This window comes from Trachypithecus francoisi, unplaced genomic scaffold (genome assembly GCF_009764315.1).
Source record: "Trachypithecus francoisi isolate TF-2019V2 unplaced genomic scaffold, Tfra_2.0 Lachesis_group0, whole genome shotgun sequence".
Classification (NCBI taxonomy): Eukaryota; Metazoa; Chordata; class Mammalia; order Primates; family Cercopithecidae; genus Trachypithecus; species Trachypithecus francoisi.
The window spans coordinates 144,486,596-144,508,281 of NW_022681453.1; the positions used below are offsets into that span (position 1 = coordinate 144,486,596).

The 21,686-nt window shown below is 40.9% G+C and overlaps 1 protein-coding gene and 1 long non-coding RNA gene across 2 annotated transcripts; both read left to right on the forward strand.

The window, feature by feature from the left end:
- The first annotated feature begins 405 nt into the window (after nucleotides 1-405).
- Nucleotides 406-11,091, forward strand: LOC117084043. Its single transcript, XR_004437295.1, has 3 exons — nucleotides 406-2,456; nucleotides 8,193-8,404; nucleotides 10,522-11,091. It is a non-coding gene; the product is annotated as an uncharacterized LOC117084043 (long non-coding RNA).
- A 928-nt stretch (nucleotides 11,092-12,019) lies between these two features.
- Nucleotides 12,020-20,792, forward strand: TM4SF1 (transmembrane 4 L six family member 1). Its single transcript, XM_033212349.1, has 5 exons — nucleotides 12,020-12,469; nucleotides 14,075-14,164; nucleotides 14,256-14,401; nucleotides 17,950-18,130; nucleotides 19,956-20,792. Exons 1-5 carry the CDS (start codon nucleotides 12,293-12,295, stop codon nucleotides 19,968-19,970), a joined length of 609 nt encoding a protein of 202 aa, XP_033068240.1. The 5' UTR covers nucleotides 12,020-12,292; the 3' UTR covers nucleotides 19,971-20,792.
- Nucleotides 20,793-21,686: the final 894 nt, after the last annotated feature.

Here is a 21,686-nt window from a genome sequence, read left to right on the forward strand (position 1 = left end):
TATGTGACACTGATAGGTGAGTACCTTATATCTCAGTGCTCCTCAAGTCCCTAAAGTTCCCACAGAGGCAAAAGAGCTCTTTGAATGATTTCCAATACTATTCTAAAAGTAAAATCACACATTAGAAATTTTTTTATTTTTTATTTCCTCACTCTGTCACCCAGGCTTAAGTGGTACAATCACAGCTCACCGCAGCCCTGACTTCCTGGGCTTAAGCAATCCTCCCACCTAAGCCTCCTGAGTAGCTGGGACTACAGGTGTGTACCACAATGCCTGACTAATGTTTTGATTTTTTTTGTAGACACGAGGTCTCACTGTATTGCCCAGACTGTGCTCGAACTCCTGAGCTGAAGAGATCCTCCTGCCTTGGCATCCCAAAGTGCTGGGATTACAGGTATGAACAAACATGGCTGGACTATTCTATCTTTTTATAACTTCAAACTGACTGCCAAGTTGCAAGAATAGTACCAATATCTCCCATATACCCCTTACTAGGTTCAGAAATTAACATCTTGTCACATTCACTTTATAATTTTCTATATAACTACCATACAATAATCAAAATGAGGAAATTAAACATTTATAAAATGCTGTTATCTAACCCACAGTCCATATTTAAATTTTACCAATTTTAAATTTTACCAGTTGTCAGAGTAATGTCCTTAATAGCAATAGTTTTCCCTCCAGTCCAGGATCCAGTTCAAGATAGTATCTTGCATTGTGTGGTTATATGTCCTTAGTCTCCTTCAACCCAGCATGTTTCCTCAGTCTTTCCTTACTTTTGTTATCTTGATGCAACTGAAGATTGCAGGCATCTTTGGTGAGAATAAAATGGAAACAACTATATTAGTTTTCTATATTGCAGTCAATCAATTTTCACAAAGCAGCTTAAAACAACACATAGTTATTATCTCACAGTTCCTGTGGGTCAAGACTTTGGGCAATTTAGCTGGATATTCTATGAGGCTATAATCAAGGTTTTTAAGAAATCAAAACATTATAATATACAGAAAATAAAAAATATAAACAATACATCCAGAAAGTAAGGAAGTGGCCAAAGAATAATGTCCCGTGAAAAGGACACAGGAGCCAGCTTTAAAGGGCTTTCACAGGCCAAATCTGGGACAATTTGAGCATTAGTAATGGATTATAATTCATTGAACAAAATAGGACTTCATGAGCTCATAGAGATATTAACTAAAATTTGATGAAAAGGCAATATTGACATTGTCGAATGTATCTCTCCACAAAACACTATTTACAAAGCGGGAAAAGAGTAAGTGCACTGGAGAAGCCTGGTGGACACCACTTTCATTAAGTGATTCAAGTTAACATCGCTTGTAGTAGACTAAGGGGTATGGCGAACCACCTCATAGGATGCAATGAGAACACAGCATCACCGTGGCTGAATTTATCATGTCCCCCCGAAATCCCTGACTGCTAGTATTCACATCCTCATATAATCCCCTCCTCTTGAGTGTGGGTAGGACCTGTGACTTGATTCTAATCAATAAAATAAGGCAAAGGTGATGGGATTCAATAAAATAAGGCAAAGGTGATGGGATGTCACTCCTGTGATTGTTACATTATGTAAGGATCTGTCTTGCTGGCAGACTCCTTCTACAGTCTTGTTTTCCTGCTGACTTCGAAAAAGTGAGAGTCCTACAAATACTAAGCAATAAATTCTGCCAATGACCGGAGTAAGCTTCAAAGTGAATCCTTTCCCGGTAGAACTGGGGAGAGAGACCAACACCCGCCTCAGCCAGGAGCATGTCTCTGATATGTAAACTAACCAGACCAGATCATTATCTCTTCTATTTGGCTATACACACAAGAGGTAACCCTTCTCTGCTTTAGTCATTCCAAGGCCAGATACCAAGCAACTAGAGGACACCTCCATGACTTAGAGCCTATGGAAAATATTCAAACCAGCAAGTCCTAAACAGTTCACCCTGCCCCACTTTTCCCATGGCCATGTGGCCTGGCTCTCCTCTCACTCCTAACCCTCTGCCTCCTGGCAACCCCGGAACTTTCCCCTGAGGCTGTTTGTGGTGTACTGTGCCTCCTGTCTTTAGGATCTGTGGGTACGGTAAACTGCATTTTCCTGAGCCTCCTTGTATGTCCTTTTGTGACCTCACCTGAATGACCATCTCATAAAAGAACACAGAACACCGGCACAAAATATTCCAGAATCATCTCACATTCTTCTTGTTTCAGCCCTGCAGTTAGCCACTTCTCCAAAGTCCAAAGTGCCTTGGTTTCTTTCACTGAAGAATCGTATTTAGAAACCAGTGTCTGGGCACTGTGTGTATTTTACCTATAATGGTATTAACACTCGTGGTAATACTTGCTCTCTTCAGACCAGTTCCCCCAGGTTGGAGGCAACACGGTATAGTGGTTAAGAGGCTCTGGATTTAGACTGCCTGAATTAAAATCCTGGCCACCCTGGAAAATCTGTAAGTCCTTGGGAAAGGCACTTAAGCTCTTACAGTTTTATACCCTGTGTGATAGTGTTTACGATAGCACCTACCTAGAAGATTGCTGTGGAACGTAGTAAGATACATGTGTGAAGCTCTTAGACTTATGCCTAGCACTAAGTGATTGCTCAGTAAATATTTGTTGGGTGAATGATCCTTATGTTGATCAGAAGCTCTAACTGAAGAATGAAAATGAGGGGAAAATTCTGCTCCACATCCTTTTAAGACAATAATTAAAATATAGGTTTGTCAGGGATCTCATCCTCCTGTGAGACTATCTTCCTTTAAGACTTTAATAATTCCCTGTAATAATTTTTTTAGCTGTTTTTGACATATTGACAACCTAGAAGAAATCCATGTAAAGTATCACATATGTGATCCTAGAAGAAAAAAAAATGCTTTCCACTTACACTTGTTTATGTTCTTCCTTCTTCTTCATTAAAAAAATAGTCAGAAAAGAATTCACACAAGCCTGGTGCCAAACCTGGATGTGTCTCTGTGTCCAGGACTCTGATTCCTAAAATCATCAAGTCATTATAGAAGACATCAGGACCATTGAGAAGACAGTCAGGAAATCAGAGGGCGAGAAAGTCAAGAAGGACGAGGCCCCACAACCCTTCTTATTCCCCTGGTGTCCTCAGGATGGTGAATAAGAACTCTAGGAACCTGCACCTGCAAAAGAAGATCCAGGGCAATGTAGGGATTCCACATCCTGAGCTTGCTTTGATAAATCTTCTTGCCAGCTATCCCCAATTCCTGATTTAGTTCCTCTTAGGGACAGCTATTCTGAAGGGTCTCAGCAGAGAAGCTTATTTGGTTTCTATTGGGCAAGGAATAAATGCATTATAAACATTCCAGATAGTGTTTATGTTTCAAATTGGTTTTTCAGTTCCTTTGCAATTCTTACTGAAGTTTTCCTCACCTTCTAAGTCTGAAAAAGTAACTTCCAAATCACGGTGAAGGCATTATTGAAATATCAGGACCTTGTTGAATCTTACAGTCATGTGAAACAGGCCAGGCTAACGGTTTAACCTGAAAGCGGAATGGATTTCCCATCAGGGTTCCCATAGTGAACAACTGTTTTTGTAACTTAACACAATGAAGGGAGTTGTCACTAGATGATTCAGCTGGTTAGAATCTCAACTCCCTTTCTGGGGAGGAAATCTGAAGCATGGTGTTTGTATTAGAGTCTAGGGTCATGCTTATTTGGACTTCGGTTCTACCGCATCAAAGCCAGTCAGAGACTATGAACAGGGAGGGGGAAGGAAGGTTAACTGTCCACCTGGGCCAGAAGAGCAAGCAGTGTAGCCAAACCAAATCTGCCACATTTTTGGGGGTGTCTGTCTTTCTAACACATATGCTCACTTATTCTCTCTCTCTCTGTCTCTCTCTCTGTCTCTCCCTCTCTGTCTCTCTCTCTCTCTCACACACACACACACACACACACACACACACACACACACACGTTTCAACTCTCCACTGCTGTAAAGCTGTTCTTGGTAAGATTCCCTAGGGCAAAATCAACTGTAATTTGAGTTTTCAGCTCACTTAGTATCAGTGGGAAATTTGCCATGTTGGACTTTGACAGCCACAAAAACCAGTCTGACTTGAGAGTGGCGAGGCCATGAGGTCTAGGTGTAGTATGAACTCACCAACTTGGAATGATTACTTGGAGAATGCTCACACTGCCTCTTATTTATGCTTTGGTCCAAGTCTCTGAAAGTAGTGAAGTCACAGAAATGACCAAACAAATGTATAGTAGGAAACTTTTAAATTCAGAACTCAACCACAAAAAAATGCTCCTCTATCACCAGGGATCCCTGGAAAATGGTGTCTAAAAATCAGCTCTGAGCAAACCATCCTCAGTTCTTGTCCTTGTGGCATCTTCAACTCCCAACTGATGGAAGTCTCACTGGTCTGAACTTCAAATGATATGAAAGCAGGAGTGGAGAGTTCCACCCCAATCTTTCTGCAAAAAAGCAAGCATATTTTATATAAGGTCAAAAGGCCATGTGAGGGAGGAGAATAGAGTCTGGAGACAGGGAACCTAAGGCTTTTCACGTCGACTTCCTAGAACGAAATTGCAAGGAAAACCCTAACTTTCCATTACTCAGTAACAAAAGGACCAGAGGCTACTCCTTTTGACCTTTCCTGTGTGGCAGATGGGAAATTGGCTGTAAGCGACAAATCAGACTGATTGCTGGCACAGTCTTTGTTTGAAACTTAGTAACTTCACTCCAGACTCTGGATGGTCTGATTGTGGCTCTGATCAGACTGATCATGGGCGGAGTCTTCAGTTTGTATAGAAGTATAACTTTGGAACTTCACCCTATCCTCTGGTTGCTTTTTGAAACCAATTAGATGTTTGCAGGGGAGTGTGACCTTTGTAACTTCACTTCATCCTCTGGTTGTCTGCTGTCTGCAGCCAATCAGATTGATCTCAGGCTACCACATCATTTATATGAAGTGAGCATGAAGTAGCCAATGAGAAACTTTCAGGGGGTATTCGGACCCAAGAAGGTTCTGTATTCGGGCCCTTGAGCTGCAGCTTGGGCCCACTTCCACACTGTGGAGTGTACTTTCATTTTCAATAAATCCCTGCTTTTCTTCTTTTGTTGCTTCATTCTTTGCTTTGCTGGGCATTTTGTCCAATTCTTTGTTCAAAACACCGAGAACCTGGACAACTTGCAATCATGACCAGTGACACAGGTAGGGAAATCCTTTTATAAGTTAGACCACGGTAAAGGAAATGAAAATAGGCTTTATTATTTCTCTCCTCTACTGAATCTAGACAATTCTTTTAAAAACTTTTAATTGCACACATCTCTTGTTTGTTGTTAGTTCTATTTTGCTACAATAAAACCAAGTTTGTAGAACAGGAGCTGTCGCTTTAATTTTGAGATATCAGGTTAACCTTAAAATCATTCGTCGAATTAAAGTAGAATCCAAGTGATTAATGTCTCAAAGTTATGTTATTTAGAAATGCCAAAGAAACAGTCCCCAAATCTGATCAACATTGTAGTAAAATCCGCCCAGTGTGTGAAGGAAAGAGCATGGGTACGTGAGTCAGGGAGCCCTGCGTAGGAGGAATCCAGGCCTAATTCCTCACCAGCCTTGTGACTTTGGCCCGCATGCTTAACCCAGAGGAGCTTCAGTTTCCTCACCTGTAAACAGCTTTGCACAAGGGAGCTGTAAATTTAAATTACAGCATCAGAGTGACTTGCATGTGCCTACTCTCCTTCCACTCCACACTCCCCTTCCCCTGAATGCACGGAAAGTGGGTACGTATTAACCAGGAACCCTAAACAGTTTTGTCATTCTCCCCAAAGGCAGCTGTGATCTGGGGAAGGAGGCCAGCATGAGAGAACTTCCCACTTTTCCCAGGGAGGAACTGGTCTCTCATCAGACAGAGAGAGGAACTGGAAGTGGCCTGCTACTTCTCCTATCTCACAAAGAACCACTTGGTGAACCAGGTTCAAAAGGTGCAAACACATTAATTCATCAGTTTAAATTTTTTAGGGTTTATTTATTTATTTATTTATTTATTTATTTTTGAGACGGAGTCTCGCTCTGCCGCCCAGGCTGGAGTGCAGTGGCCGGATCTCAGCTCACTGCAAGCTCCGCCTCCCGGGTTCACGCCATTCTCCTGCCTCAGCCTCCCGAGTAGCTGGGACTACAGGCGCCCGCCACGTCGCCCGGCTAGTTTTTTTTTTTTGTATTTTTAGTAGAGACGGGGTTTCACCATGTTAGCCAGGATGGTCTTGATCTTCTGACCTCGTGATCCGCCCGTCTCGGCCTCCCAAAGTGCTGGGATTACAGGCTTGAGCCACCGCGCCCGGCCAGGGTTTTTTATTTTAATCAATGATTTTTCTTCTCAACTGAAATGAACCCTGCTGGACTTGTGTAGCCTCACGTATAAAACTAGAAAGTTGGGCCGCCTACATTAGTGAACTTCAACTCTGCTTGTGCACTGGAGTCATTTGAGGGACTTACTTAAAATGCAGATTCTTGGCCTCACCCATAGACATTCTATTTCCCTTGGGCTGAATCAGGGTGTGTTGCTTTAGACCATAGACCATTTTCTGTTGAAAGTCAAATGGTCTTTGAAGCCCTCCACATCTCACATGCCAGGCTCTAATGATTCAACCCAAGGAAATGATACTCAAATCAGAACATGAGAGTCCTTCCCCCTTCAAGTATTTGTGCACTAGATGTCCTAGGTGCCCTGGATGCCATCAGCTCACTCATTCAACAGGAAGTCAGACCAGCGCTTCTGAGTAGCTAGCCCTCAGGAAGGGAGACCCAGAGCCACATCTTGAGCTTCAGACCATAGGGCAGGCACCTCAGGAGGTGTCTTGTCTGAAAATGGCAACTGAGACCTGGGAGAGTTCTTGGCTTAATGAGCCATCAGCTGAGCAATGTTGAACTAAAATTACCAGATAGAGATAGGGAATTGGTGATTAATTCTGGTTTAATTGGGCCAACAGAGCTTATTTTTTAGCCCAATAATAATTTGAGATATAACCTAAAGTGAGGGGAAAGCCAGGAAGCTGTGTGTAAGGTGGTTTTACACTGCTCCCTGTCTCTGCATCTCTTTACTGTGGTTGTCTGCCCTGATTATAGTTCCAAATAAAGGACAGCAACTGGCTTCCCTGCCTGGTCCCACACTCACCTTTTCCTGAGAATGACTTCTCCTCCATGTACCTGGTTGCAGGGATGGCTCCCAGCAGCCAAGTTTATGCAGGCCCCACAGGCATGGGAGCCTGGTCCCACAGGCATGGGCACCTGACCCCACAAGCATGGACACCTGGCCTGGTCTTGTCCAATGCATGTCCCCTCTCTCACAATCTGGACTTGGGATGAATCTCTTGAACTGAGAAAACCATAAACTTCAGAATTGTCAGTAACCATATTTTTTGTGTGTGAACTGAGAGCCAGAGACAATGAGACTGCACTAAGAAGAATAAAGTATATGAATAGAAAGAGTCAAAAATGCAAAACGTGGAGTAGGACATTCAGAATTTTCAGACCTTTGTTGCCCTATCCATGAGTTCCATCGTCCTATCTGCATCTCCACCTTTGAAGTTTGTAATTAATGCCCCTTTGTTTTAGGTAACTCAACTGGCTTCTATAATATAATCAGAAGGCTCTAATGAGCATGGTTACTATAATCAGAAGGCTCTAATGAGCATGGTTACTATATAGGAATCATTACATTTGTCGTGTTCAAATGAGTAAGAATCTACAAGGAAGGAGAAATACATGTGGAAAAAACACAACTAGGGTGCAAGAGATCTGAGTTCAAATCTTCCTCCTAGAATCACACAACCACATAGAATCATAGACTGTTTATGTTAATGCTTAAAGGTAACCCAATTCCACTGCAAACTAGCTAGATGACCTTGGGAAGAGTTTTTAACCCCTGTGGGATTAACTATAAAATGGCCATAATGATTCCGTTCACTCTATTGAGGCTTCTTTCAGCATGAAAATCTATGCTTATATAGCACTTGATATAAGCAAAAGGAGTTTCCCCTGGAATTATTCTGCAAGCCACAGTCTGTGCATGAAAACGTTGAAAGAGCTAATGCTAAGAAGCATATACCAGTTGCTTATGTTAATGATAGGTAAAATTGAACATTTTCTAATTTAAATACAGTAAATGCCCATTTTCCCTAACTTTTCATAAGATGTTTTGACTTTGCTTAAATGCAGATAATCTTAGAACTGAACATATTCAACTTCCCTCTTCATCTGAACAAAATTTGGCAAATATTAATTGAAAGTCAACTAAATGCCTGACACTGTGCTAGCCGCTGTGCCCTCAAAGAAGAAAATAGAAGGTCCCTGCTCTCTGAGACTTCAGTGAAGGAAGCTAAGGAGGATACACACTTGCACATCGTGGTCGGATCGGAGCTGCCATGGAGGTGTGTTGTGTATAAGAACAAAGCGGGAGTCATGAGCAGGCAGACGGTGGGGTGGTTGGGGAAGCAGGCAGGGGTGTGATGAAAGGCATCATGGATGAAGTAACAAGTTCAGTCAGGGTAATAAGGCAGGGGTAGGGTAGGCTGGGCAGGAATAGCAGGGCCTTTCTGGCAGTTTTGGCATATCCAAACATGGGGCTGAGAACCAGCAGCTCATGCTCTGGAACCTGCAGTTCTGTGATGTAAAAACCACTGCTTCCAAGGGTGTCATGGATTAAGGGTGATTCCAGAAGGGATGAAGGAGCTAGAAATGAGTTTTACTATAACTGGGGGAAGTCCAGTATTTTAAAATTTATTGGGAAAGATAACAAAGGAATCCAACATATATTGGAATGATAGAATCCCAGAAAAGCAAATATAATGAATCACAGATAAAGTAGAGACATCTCCTCTGAGAGAGCAGGCTGATAAAAATAGTAAATAATCATAAGTAACATTTTTTGAGTGACTGCTAAATGCCAGAATCTTCAAGCTTTACACACATTGACTCAGTTCTGCATACCACAACCCTGTGAGGCAGATTCTATTATTTGTCTCAGAGAGGTCCTCTAGTAAGGCCTTCTCCTCCCACCTATTTCCCTTTTCTGCTCTTATCACCATCTAATACCCTCTGTATTTTACTTATTATTTTTTATTTGCCTCCCTCTTTCTGATAGAGTGGATACTCCTTAAAGGCAGGAATTTTGTTGTTTGCTTTGCTTACTGCTATAACCTCAGAACTTACAACACATAGTAGGAATCAACAGATGTTGGTGAATGAATGAATTATAGAAATAGAGGTACACAGTACACAATGGTTAATAGCTTGCCCCAAATCAAACAACCAGACAGTGGTAGGGCCTGGGAGCAATAGTGTGAGAGGCTGGGAGATCTTGAGTTCACAGAGAGGCATAATGAAATTGAGGGTGGGGAGACTGGAGCATCAGCCTGGTTAACAAGAGGCTTAAAAACTCATAGATTCACTTATTTTATTCACCCAACTCTTCAATACTATTACTGAGTACCTATTATGCACCAGACATGCTCCAGGCACTGGGGAAACAATGGTGGACAAGGCAGAAGTTGTCTGCACTCAGTTGGGAGGTGAGACACCAACAGAAAAGGAAAGAAGCAAATACACAGAGTAACTTCAGAGGCTGATAAATTCTGTGATGATAATACAGCAGGGTAACGTGATGGAGCGTAACTGGAGATAGAGGAATATCTTCACTAGATAGGTCTTCAGAGAGGACTTCTTTGACGAAGTCACATGTGAGCAGCATCCTGCAGCATGTATGTTTCTTTTTTCTGGGGAGAGGGTTTTATTCTAAGATTTTCAAAAAATCTTTATTTTTTATTTTAAGATTCTCAAAAACCTTCCAAGAACTACTGATCTAGCCCTGCCCTTTGTCTTATAGATTAGCAAACAGTCCTGGAATGTAAGTGACTGGACTGAGTCCACACAGCTGAAATATAGCAGAGCTGGGGGTCTCACTCCAGGCTTTCTCTTTCCAAGTCCCTCACTCTTCTCCATTCCCTACTGACTTGGAGATGGTGGAAAGAAGACAGAAAGAGATTTAAGCACTTGAGGGCAAAGTCGTCGTTTTAATCCATTTTCACACTGCTACAAAGAACTGTCTGAGACTGGGTAATTTATAAAGGAAAGAAGTTTAATTGACTCACAGTTCTGCATGGTTGGGGAAGTCTCAGGAAACTTTCAATTATAGCGGAAGGTGAAGGAGAAGCAAGACACTTTGTTTACAAGGCAGCAGGAAAGAGAAGTGTTGAGAGAACGGGGAAGAGCTCCTTATAAAACTGTCAGATCTAATGAGAACTCATTATCACAAGAACAGCATGGGGGAAACTGCCCCATGATTCAGTTCCCTCTCTCTAGTCTCTCACTTGACATATGGGGATTATGGGGATTACAATTCAAGATGAGATTTGGGTGGGAACACAAAGCCTAACCATATCAGTTTAAGAATCAGTTTTCCCCGTTTTGGCCCCAGGTGGGATACATCAGCAGAGAGTAGGGTTGCAATGATTACGCTTCAACAAAGCAAGCTGTCATTCACCCATAGGGCCCAGGCTCTGTCACCAGTGGAATCCTGTCTCCAAGCCGTCAGGCCGAACACACGTTCCCTGTTGTTGGACACATGGTGGTGACCCAGTGGCACTCTTGTGAGGATTTGCCTGCCTCTGCCTGAGCAGGTGGGTGGTTCCAGGCTTCCCAACTCCGCTGATTTATTTCCTCAGGCCATCCTGGATCCTGGCTTCACCCCTGTTAGTGTGCTGAGGCCACACTTCTTGGGCCCTCCTCTGGTCCCATGCCGTGTCATGAACCACAGCTGGTCTCCTCAAATTTGGTATGTGTCCCACGCTCTAGTTTCGGGTCAAATCCTTCAGACTCTAGATTCACGAACCTCATTCACCTTCTTCTAAGCTAAAGCCTCCCTACCTTGAGCCTTTTCTATTTTCTGTACTCTCTATCCTGTCCTGGTGACCAGGCCCTCCAGTCTTGGCCCTACCCAACCACCCTGTCCACCTCCCACTGCCATCCATTGGCTGGTGCAATCTGCTGTTCAAGGCTTAAATTTATTCAGTGCCCAGCCCCTCCTTCTTCAAGGTAACCACATAGAAAGTTAGTCTAACACCCCTTATCTGCCCTGTGTGGGGAGCCTGTGGAAGCTGGTCTCAGGATCTGGCTGGGTAAACCATCTGTTTACCTCTGTGTGGATTGTGACAGTCCTAGTCAGTTCTGTTTCTCTGAACCTTGTTTCTCCACTCTGCTTGCCAAGTCCCTTTCTCTTACTTTTTTCTCCCCCTCCCTCCTTCCCTCCCTCCCTCCCTCCTTCCTTCCTTCCTCCCTCCCTCCCTCCTTTTCTTCCTTCCTCCCTTCCTCCCTCCCTCTTCTCTTCCCTCCCTCCCTCCCTCTCTTCTTTCCTTCCTCCTTTCCTCTTTCCCTCTCATTCTCTTCCTCCCCCTCTCTTCTTCCTCTTTTTATTTTTGTCCCATGCTTTAAGCCTTCCTTGGCCATTCCTGGCATTGCTTTTCCTGACAGCAACACTCAATAATTTTTAAAAAGCACCTGAGCCCTTTGTGCTGACTGATGCCGCCTCTGTTGTGCAGATTTGTTTTAAGGGCACATATCCAGGGAGGCTGAACACTGAAATCCATCCTGCAGAGCTTGCTGTAGGCAGAGTAAAGAAGTTTGCTCTGTAGTTTCCCCAACAGCCTCCTCAAATCCATGGGTGATGTCTCAGACACCTTGTATTTAATAGGCAAGGAAATGAGCTCAGGAGATTTGCCCCAGGTTGTAAATTAAATCAGCGCAAAGGTAAAATGAACACAGAGCTCTCAGACTGGAAGCTGTCCAGACAGCTGCATGGAGCAGGGGCACAGCCCACTGTCTTTCAAAGCCTCAACCAGGGCTGTCGCATCTCAGACACTTGGCAGTTACTGGAAAGTCATGTTAGGCTTTCCTGTTGATTCTTTATCTTGTGGAGGAGTTGCACAGTCAATGCCTTGTTCAAGATTAATCATTTTCCCTGTTGCCTATAACTGAGGCTGTTTCTCACGTCCTGCCCCTGGTTTTGCCTGTCCCAAGGATTTCGTCTGAAGGGCGGGACATTCCCCCTGCCTCTTCGCACCACAGCCAGAGCCTGCCATTAGGACCAATGAAAGCAAAGTACCTCATCCACTCAGTGACTAAGAATCGCAGTATTTAAGAGGTAGCAGGAATGGGCTGAGAGTGGTGTTTGGTTTCTCCACCAGACGGGCACGCTTTCATCTAATTTGGGGTATCACTGAGCTGAAGACAAAGAGAAAGGGGAGAAAACCTAGCAGACCACCATGTGCTACGGGAAGTGTGCACGATGCATCGGACATTCTCTGGTGGGGCTCGCCCTCCTGTGCATTACAGCTAATATTTTGCTTTACTTTCCCAATGGGGAAACAAGGTATGCCTCCGAAAACCACCTCAGCCGCTTCGTGTGGTTCTTTTCTGGCATCGTAGGAGGGGGCCTGCTGGTAAGTCGTTCAGGATTATTACTGAATTCTCTCCTGTTTCCTAGATGTTTTAATTATGTATTTTCATGGAAAGTTTTTTGTAATGCATATTTCCAAATCAAGGGACACTTTTTTGTTGTTCATTCCTTTGAAAGCAGATTATACAAAAGTGAGGTAAGTACAGTATAGCCTAGTAATTTTATTAGATGTTGTTTTACAAAACTCTCTTTCAACTAAAAGTGAACTGCCTTTTTGCTAAACTCTATAGGTAGGAAACAGATATTCGTTCTTAAATCAGATTTGAGAGACTATATATAGAGTTTCTGCTAGAGTGGGTAGTCATTTAACATTTGCTCCGGGGAGCCGGGAGGGGTTGGCTGGTTCTCTGCCTAAATCAACAGTTTTGAATCCAAATTCTCTACTGTTTATTTTCAGCCATCTGTGATAGGGAAAAATAATGAATTGTGAGTGCACTGCTATTTTAAAAGAACTCTAAGCTTTCTCCTTTATGTAAGGCTGGGGTGTGGCATCTTGGAAAAACCCTACAGTTAGCAGCAGGTCGGTGTCTGAAGCTAACAGTGGAATGTGTTGTTTTTTCCAAGATTTGTTTTTGATTGAAGTGAAAGGAAATTCTCTGCCATCCTGGGAGCTGAAAGCATTAGCTTCAACCACAGCATGGAAAGAATGTGAACAAACTTAAGTTTGCTACTTTAAAGTACTGAGATTAAAAATTTTAAAGAAAAATTTTATGGAATGGCACCATACATGATACATTTTCTTAATCAAGTAAAAGATACTAAAACGTTTAAACCTAATACACTGATTATGACATGGCAAATCTGCCCTAAATTATCTGTTTAATGAGATTTTATTTAATTTTATTTTATTTAATAAGATGGGGTTTCACCATGTTGCCCAGGCTGGTCTTGAACTCATGGGCCCAAGTGATCCTCCTACCTTGGCCTCCCAAAGTGCTGGGATTACGGGCATGAGCCACTGTGCCCGTCTGCCTGAGATTTAAGCATTATTATCTTGTTAACATGATTATTTGTCTTAAACATAACATCACACTTAAGTTTCTTTCGATCTTGAACCTGAAGTATTTCATGCTTACTTTATCTTAAGAGCTTAATAATGTTAAGTTAAAACTATGCATTTGTACAATCAAGGAAGCAGTTCATATTTATTATATATAGCTTTCATGTCTCCCATTTACAAAAAAGTTTCAGTTATTCTATTAAAGATTTGTTGGTATCTTCTGCATTTTACAAGGGGAAAAAATTAGATTTAATAAAAGGGTTTACTATTTCCAAAACAGAATTTGTATCTAGGACTGTATGACAAACTCTTGTGGAATAAACACATTTATAGTTTATTACTTTACTCCTCCCATGTTACACCCTCACCCTAAAAAGTGTTTTGACAGATTACTTGAAAACAAGCAGATATGACATTTAGATGTTTTTTTTTTCTCCTCAGAGGCTTACATTCTTTGAGATACTTGGTCAACCTCATCAAAGCCAGTTAACATCAATAGAAATAAATATATTTTACCGAGAGATGCCTAACCCGACCCATATGAGCCTGGGCAAGTTAATGACTTGACTTTGTTTGTTTCCTAACCAGATGCTCCTGCCAGCATTTGTCTTCATTGGGTTGGAACAGGATGACTGCTGTGGCTGCTGTGGCCATGAAAACTGTGGCAAACGATGTGCGGTAGGTCCTCCTGCCTTGGTGGTGAAAATGACTCCTAAGGTGTAGCTGTGGCATTCTGTGGCTCACTTCCTGTGTTTCTCCTTTTCCCTAGATGCTTTCTTCTGTACTGGCTGCTCTCATTGGAATTGCAGGATCTGGTTACTGTGTCATTGTGGCAGCCCTCGGCTTGGCAGAAGGACCACTATGTCTTGATTCCTTCGGCCAGTGGAACTACACCTTTGCCAGCACCGAGGGCCAGTATGTAATTATTCTCTACATCGCTACACATTTTTATCCACCACATGTATATAGTGGCAGCTCCATCAAACCAGATAGGCATCCACTTATCCATCCATCCACCCACCTAGCCACTGTTTATTCTCACTGACTCAGGCATGGTTTAGGCAATAGGTATCCAAGGATGGATGCCCAGTCCCTGACCTAAACAAGTTCTAAATGCTTCTTCTCTTTTCTTTCTTTCTTTCTTTCTTTCTTTTTTTTTTTTTTCCAGAGACAGGGTCTTGATCTGTCACCCAGGCCAGAATGCAGTGGCACAATCATAGCTTACTGCAGCCTCTAACTCCTGAGCTCAAGCAATATTCTTTCCTCAGCTTCCCAAATACAAAGTGCTTTTGAATAGAATCAGTAATTCAGTCCTCATAATAACCCTATGAAGTGACTTCCTATTTTAAAGATGAGGAAACGAAATCCCAGAGAGATGAAGTAACTCATTCCAGGTCACGTTGCCAGAAAGCGGTGGTTAGCATTTGAACCCAGGCAGTCTAGATGTAGAGTTTGTGTTCACACAGTACATCTCAATTACTTCATACATTATACCAGAACAATTGTCTGATTACGTGTAATACATTTTACTGTCTTATAAGAAGGTATTACAGAATCCATATATAACAAGAATGGCAACTGTATGAATTTAACCCAAACCCAGGGCAAATTATGCCCTTACCCCTATATACACATACACTCATATAAAACATATGAACTATGTACAATGCTCCCTTTTTTAGTTACTAAGCTATATAAGTAAGGCCTATTCACAATTGTAATATCAGGATAATTGGTGCTGTTCCACCGTTCTATGTTGATACTAATTTTTTCTATCAGTTATCAAGAACAGAAACAGCACAGCTGATAGAAATGGATGTATGTGGTGATGAATGAATGACATGTTTCTTTGAGCAGGAGTTGATTCTGAGTTTACTTTTTCCCTACTCAACTTTCTGAATGAATTTTGAAAGGTTTAGTTTTGAGATTCATGATTAAAAATAATATTAATAATGAATTATATTATCAAGAGTGTTTGTCCCATGAATTTAAAGGATGTAGTGAGGATATATGAATCTCATAAATTTAGCATAGTTATGAGATCATGAATTTGAATTACCTAGGTTTAATCCCAGCTCTGCACTTACCTACAGGAAAAGGTGAACTGAGCTCTCTGCATCTCAGTTACTCCACTGGCAAAACAAAATCAATTGCAATTGTCATGAGAATTAATAAAATAATATGTAAAATGTTCCCCACAGAGGCTGCCACGTCGTGAGAAACTGCCACTGTTAACTGTTAATATTATCTACTACCTTACAATAAACATAACCCAATGGTAGCCTTTGAAGGAAAATTGATACTTATGGAAGTTTGAAATTTTGATGTTCAAAACTGTGATCAATCATGACTCATCTTTTATCAGAATATACTGGATGTACTCGTAGAAAATGGCTATTCACATATGTACAAACATACAAAACTATTGCACAAACATACTTCTAAGAAAAGTCATGACTTATGCAGCCATAAAGCAGGAAGCGGTGGTAGTATTGCTAAACGGTTTTTATAGCTATTTGACTGTTTGCCCCTCCCATTATCCACCATGGATTCTACAAGAAACCTTCCTTCTCTTCTACGTCATTCTTCATTTAAAACTGTCCAAGGATTTCAATATGGGAAATAACTAACAGTCACAAGCCACAGGTTAGTTGCCTGGGAGTCAGGTAGAGCCAAAGAATTTTTTTTACATTGCAACCTGAAAATACAGATTTTTGTTCTGCTGACATGCAGCAAGACAGGGCCACAAAGACAGAACTTTTTTTGAAATGAACAACTATAATCTCTGATTGGCTCAATAAACGATTCTAAAGTTAGGTCTCAAATTCCAAGCCCCTTTGTTCTGTTGTGGCAGGAAGTCGTGATGAGAAAAGAATTATACCAGGCCTCTTTGTGGAATCAAGGCAAACCTTGATTTCCCCACATGATTGTATTATATTTCGTTAAGAATCCAAATACTCTTTAGCAAAGGCTGAAATTCTAGGAGAGCTATCAGAAGTAGAATTCATACTGGAAGAATATCCAGGTATTTATAAAATTGACTAAATCCTATAATCTGTAGTCAGATATCACCTCAGTATGGTTTGCGGATATTTCACAAAGTAACTTCATGTTGTTATTTATCATTCAACTGCTTTTAAAATGTGTTGAGGGGCTATTGTGTGTCAGATAGTATTCTAGCGGCTGGATATACAATGATGAATAGGTCTGGCTCCTACCTTCATGGAGCTCAGCCTTATTGAATAGATATATAAGCAGGTGTTCTCCCTGGATTAGGTTAGATGCCCTTCCTCTGTGGCTCTTCCCTACTTTGTTTACTGATCAGCATATCTGTTGCATTGAGATTACTTGTGACTTGTCTCTTCCTTTAGAAGCCATGCTCTTTCAGGACAGAGCCCGTGTTCTGTGCTCCATTATATCCCCAGCTCTGGCTCAGTGTCAGACTCATACCGAGTGCTCAATAATCTTTGTTGAATGAGTGAATGCAGTGTGCTACCTGCTATTATGGACCCTTGGGCACAGCATCATGAAAGTGAAGAGGAATCAGCCGGGCGTGGTGGTTCACGCCTATAATCCCAGCACTTTGGGAGGCTGAGGCAGGAGAATGGCTTGAACCTGGGGGGCAGAGGTTGCAATGAGCCAAGATCACGCCATTGCACTCCAGCCTGGGCAACAGAGTGAGACTCCGTCTCAAAAAAAAGTAAAGAACTATCAAATTAGTTAGGTTTAATCCCTGTGCTTCATGTTGCAAATTAATTTATTCCTTAAAAGCAAAAAATAGCTTTGTTCCAAAGGTCTCAACTGAAAAATTCTAGCATATTAAATCTCCAAACTAGCCAGAATTTGGAAAATTTTCAAAAGTAACAAATTGAGATGTAACAAAATGATCTAAATTAATATTTTAAAGTAAAAAAAAAACTAGCCTAAAGAGATTGTATTTTCTAAGTATTCACTCAATATTGAATACAAATACCCATCTTTATATCAATAACAACAATAAAATTGGAAAACAGTTTTTAAAAACATCTATAATTACTCTACGTTAGCACATGAATTATTTTCATTTTTCCGCATTTGCTCATAGTTTACTTCCATACACATACATGAATTTTACCTAGCTTTAAATACAGCATAAATACAGTTCTGCATTTTTATTTTTGTTTATAAGAATTCAGATGTCTGTTAGGGAATATAAACATCATTATAAGGTGAGAATTTCTGACCATGTAATCCTTTAGATTAGAGGTCAAAAATTATAAATTATAATTTTATGTTTATCATTATAGTAGGATCTGGGCTAACTTCCTCCATTTTATGGAATGACATGCATTAGAAGAAACTTACACAGGATATTGAAAAATTCATTCTTTTTTTTCTGAATGAAAAACCGCCAAACAAAAGTAGTTTATGAAGTATCCCCTTAAGTATGGCCATGTGTCAGAAGTTTCTCTTTTTACCCACAGGTACCTTCTGGATACCTCCACATGGTCCCAGTGCACTGAACCCAAGCACGTTGTGGAATGGAATGTATCTCTGTTTTCTATCCTCTTGGCTCTTGGTGGAATTGAATTCATCTTGTGTCTTATTCAAGTAATAAATGGAGTGCTTGGAGGCATATGTGGCTTTTGCTGCTCTCGCCAACAGGTAAGAACCTGCATAAAAATGTCGTAGTCTGGCCCTGGTGTTAATATACCATTGTTTTCATCATAAAGAAAAAGGCAAAACCAAACATGCTCGACCTACCAGCATTTATTCTGATATCATCTTTGTAGCAACACAATTATAGCATTCACTTTAGCTGTCAGTAACAAGCTTCCTCAAGTCTTACAGTCACAGGATTGTCTTAGTTCTTTGCAGTTGGTTTTATGTACACAGGAACACGCTGCCCATAGACACAGCGCTCCCTTCAGGATCTAATTCACTGCCTCTGCTCTGGCTGTAGAGACAGAAAAAAAGCGATGTCTACTCTTTGTTTGCTGTCATATTCCCAACTAGTATACATAAGTAATAGCCAACCATTGCATGCATCAGGCACTATACTAAACCCATTTTTCAGATAAGACTATGACTCAAATATTAAGCAATAGGCTTGAGAACACCTACTCAGGAAATGACAGGCTTCAAACCCTGAGTCATTTTATGCAAAAGCTCCTACATTTAACCTTTATTCCACACTTGCTGTTCTGCTGGATTTTCTGCAATTCCTTCCTAATAAGGAGTCATAAAAATGCCTAAGCAGTAAGTATGGAGAATCACTAGCAGCCTTTGAACAGCAGCTCATGAAAAGCCTTTCGTTGTGAAAGAAAACCAGGAAGCACTTGTTTCCTGATATGATTTAGGAGGAAAAAAATGTATTTGTTTGTAGCAGTGAAAGTTCTTGTTTCTATATCCTCCTAAAATATATATATTATTGAATTGATGTCAGTCCAGCTTTGATTCTATCTTTGAGAGGGTTATTTTATGTCTTATATTTTTCAAACCATTTACTCCTCTGGTGCCAGATCTGTTAATTTTCTTTTAAAAATAAGATGAAAACCTAATGAAAATTAAAAGTCCATTGCCACCATGAAAAACTTTGCTGAAAATAAAAGGAAACTTTCTGTAATTTTGGGGGAAAGTTAAAATGAAATCTAGTCTTCCTTATCAGGCAAGTATAGTAAGATTAATAATTTCTTTGGCAAATTTCCAAGAAAATAAGGGGGTGGGAAACCTTCAATATAGAGCTTTTTTCAAGCAATATGGTTGGGGAAGGGCAGAGAAGTATCCTCTGGGGATTGCTGTAATGCAGCTTACCTTTAGCCTTGAATTTCATACAAGGCAGAGTTCAAACTAAGTGATTTCTTGTACTAAATGCACTCACTCAGTACATTTTGGGGACAAGCATAAAGAGCTGATGACCAAAATGGCTGAAGTGATTTGGCAGGGAGTGATACTCTCCTCTGATTTGGGGTAGTAAATACACTGGGTTTCCCAGCTGAGTCGCTGTAGGGATGGCTTCTTCCCAGATACTACAGGGAAGATCTGTTACCTTTGTTTATAGGACAAAAGACACTTTCAAAGGGCAGAGCTTTTCACGTAGAAGAGTCAGGTCTATAACTCGGTAGCATTTAACTTGAAAGGTTACCCACATTGAGCTCATACCAGTGTGAAACTTCCATGGCATTATCTTTTAAATCCCTAAGATTAAAACCCCACACACATGCACTGAAAGCAACACAGCATCAGTATCCTGCAGTTTCCATGGGCCCTTTCTGCGGCTTTTACTCATGGAGAACAAGGGATCCGGTTTTGTTTAGGAAACATTTCGTGAGCATTGTCTCAGCCCTAAGTAAGGTTGGCCTAAGCTTTGCTGAAGCTGAGGTCCGTTTGTTTATGTGTTTATGTTCGCTTAAAATAGGAATTTAAAGGACTAAAATGTCATCATTATTTATCGTGATTATAACCTAATGGTATTTTATTTTCTTTACAGCAATATGACTGCTAAAAGAACCACCCCAGGACAGAGCCACAATCTTCCTCTATTTTGTTGTAATTTATATATTTCACTTGTATTCATTCATTTGTAAAACTTTGTACTAGTGTAACATACTCCCCATAGTCTACTTTTACAAAGGCCTATAAAGACTGGCATCTTCACAGGATGTCAGTGTTTACATTTGGTAAACCTATTTTCTTTTAAGGAATGAGGAAACAAACCACCCTCTGGGGGTAATTTACAGACTGAGTGAGAGTCCTCAGTATATCTCAGATAAACTCTATAATGTTTTGGATAAAAATAACATTCCAATCACTATTGTATATATGTGCATGTATTTTTTAAATTAAAGATGTCTAGTTGCTTTTTATAAGACCAAGAGGGAGAAAATCCGACAACCTGGAAAGATTTTTGTTTTCACTGCTTGTATGATGTTTCCCATTCATACACCTATAAATCTCTAACAAGAGGCCCTTTGAATTGCCTTGTGTTCTGTGAGAAACAAATATTTACTTAGAGTGGAAGGACTGATTGAGAATGTTCCAATCCAAATGAATGCATCAAAACTTACAATGCTGCTAGTTGTTGTGAGTACTATGAGATTCAAATTTTCCCAGCATATGGAAAGCCCTTTGTCCTCCAAAGACGAGTACTAGGGATCACGTGTTTAAAAAAAGAAAGGCTGAGAAGACTGGGCCAGAAGAAAGATGGGAAACTGAATAAAGCAGTTGATCAGCGTCATAGGAACGGGGGAGGAGTGAGGGCAGGAGGACCATGAGGAAATACCTTCAAAACTAACTTGTTTACAACACAATAAAGTATTCACTACCATTTTGTTGTTGTTTAGTTTCATTGTCCTTAAAGTTCTCTTTTGTTCTCCCCCCTTTTTTGTTCCCAATTTGCAGGTTATGTGGCCCCTGTTGCTAACGGCTTCCTTTCTTTATCCTACTCTCTCTCCCTCATCCTCTTTCTCTGCTGTCTGTAAATTGCCATTGCTGTACCTGTGGGATCATCACCTCAGTTAGGCAGTGATCCTTTCTACCACGTGCTGCAGGTATCAGCCTGCCTGGAAGGGTAACAAGCATTTTTCTCCTTACTTACAGGGTTAGGCTCTTTGAAGTGACAGGATTCCCGGACTTATTGGGAATTTTCTATAGAAATGTTCTGTTTTTGGAGTTCATTGGTCTGGATGATAGACAAGCAAATTTATAGAGAAGCATAACCAGTTGTTAGACAGCAGAGCTCCTCCTATGGGCAAGCTGCCCTGAGGTGGGTGGCCCCTGATTGAAGATTTCAGCCTATTGTGTACCACGGTCCCTCTGGCAGGCTGGTGAAGCCTACAGACATCTTCGAAGAATAGTGTTCATAAATACATAAAATGCATAGAATTATGAAGAAAACCAATACACTAGAATATTTTATGAAAATTTTTTTTAAATGTATAGTGTAGTTGTCTTGACATCCAGTTCTGTCACTTCAACACCTGTGGACAGACAGTGATAACGTGTGTTCTAACAGCTTTCTAATGAGTGGGTCTAGGAACTATCATACTTTTTTTTTTTTCTGAGCAGATTTAGCCAATATGCTAAGCACTTTTATTATTTATTTATTTTTATTTTTATTTTATTTTCTTTAGGTTCTGGGATATATGTGCAGAACGTGCAGGTTTGTTACACAGGTATACATGTGCCATGGTGGTTTGCTGCACCTATCACCCCATCATCA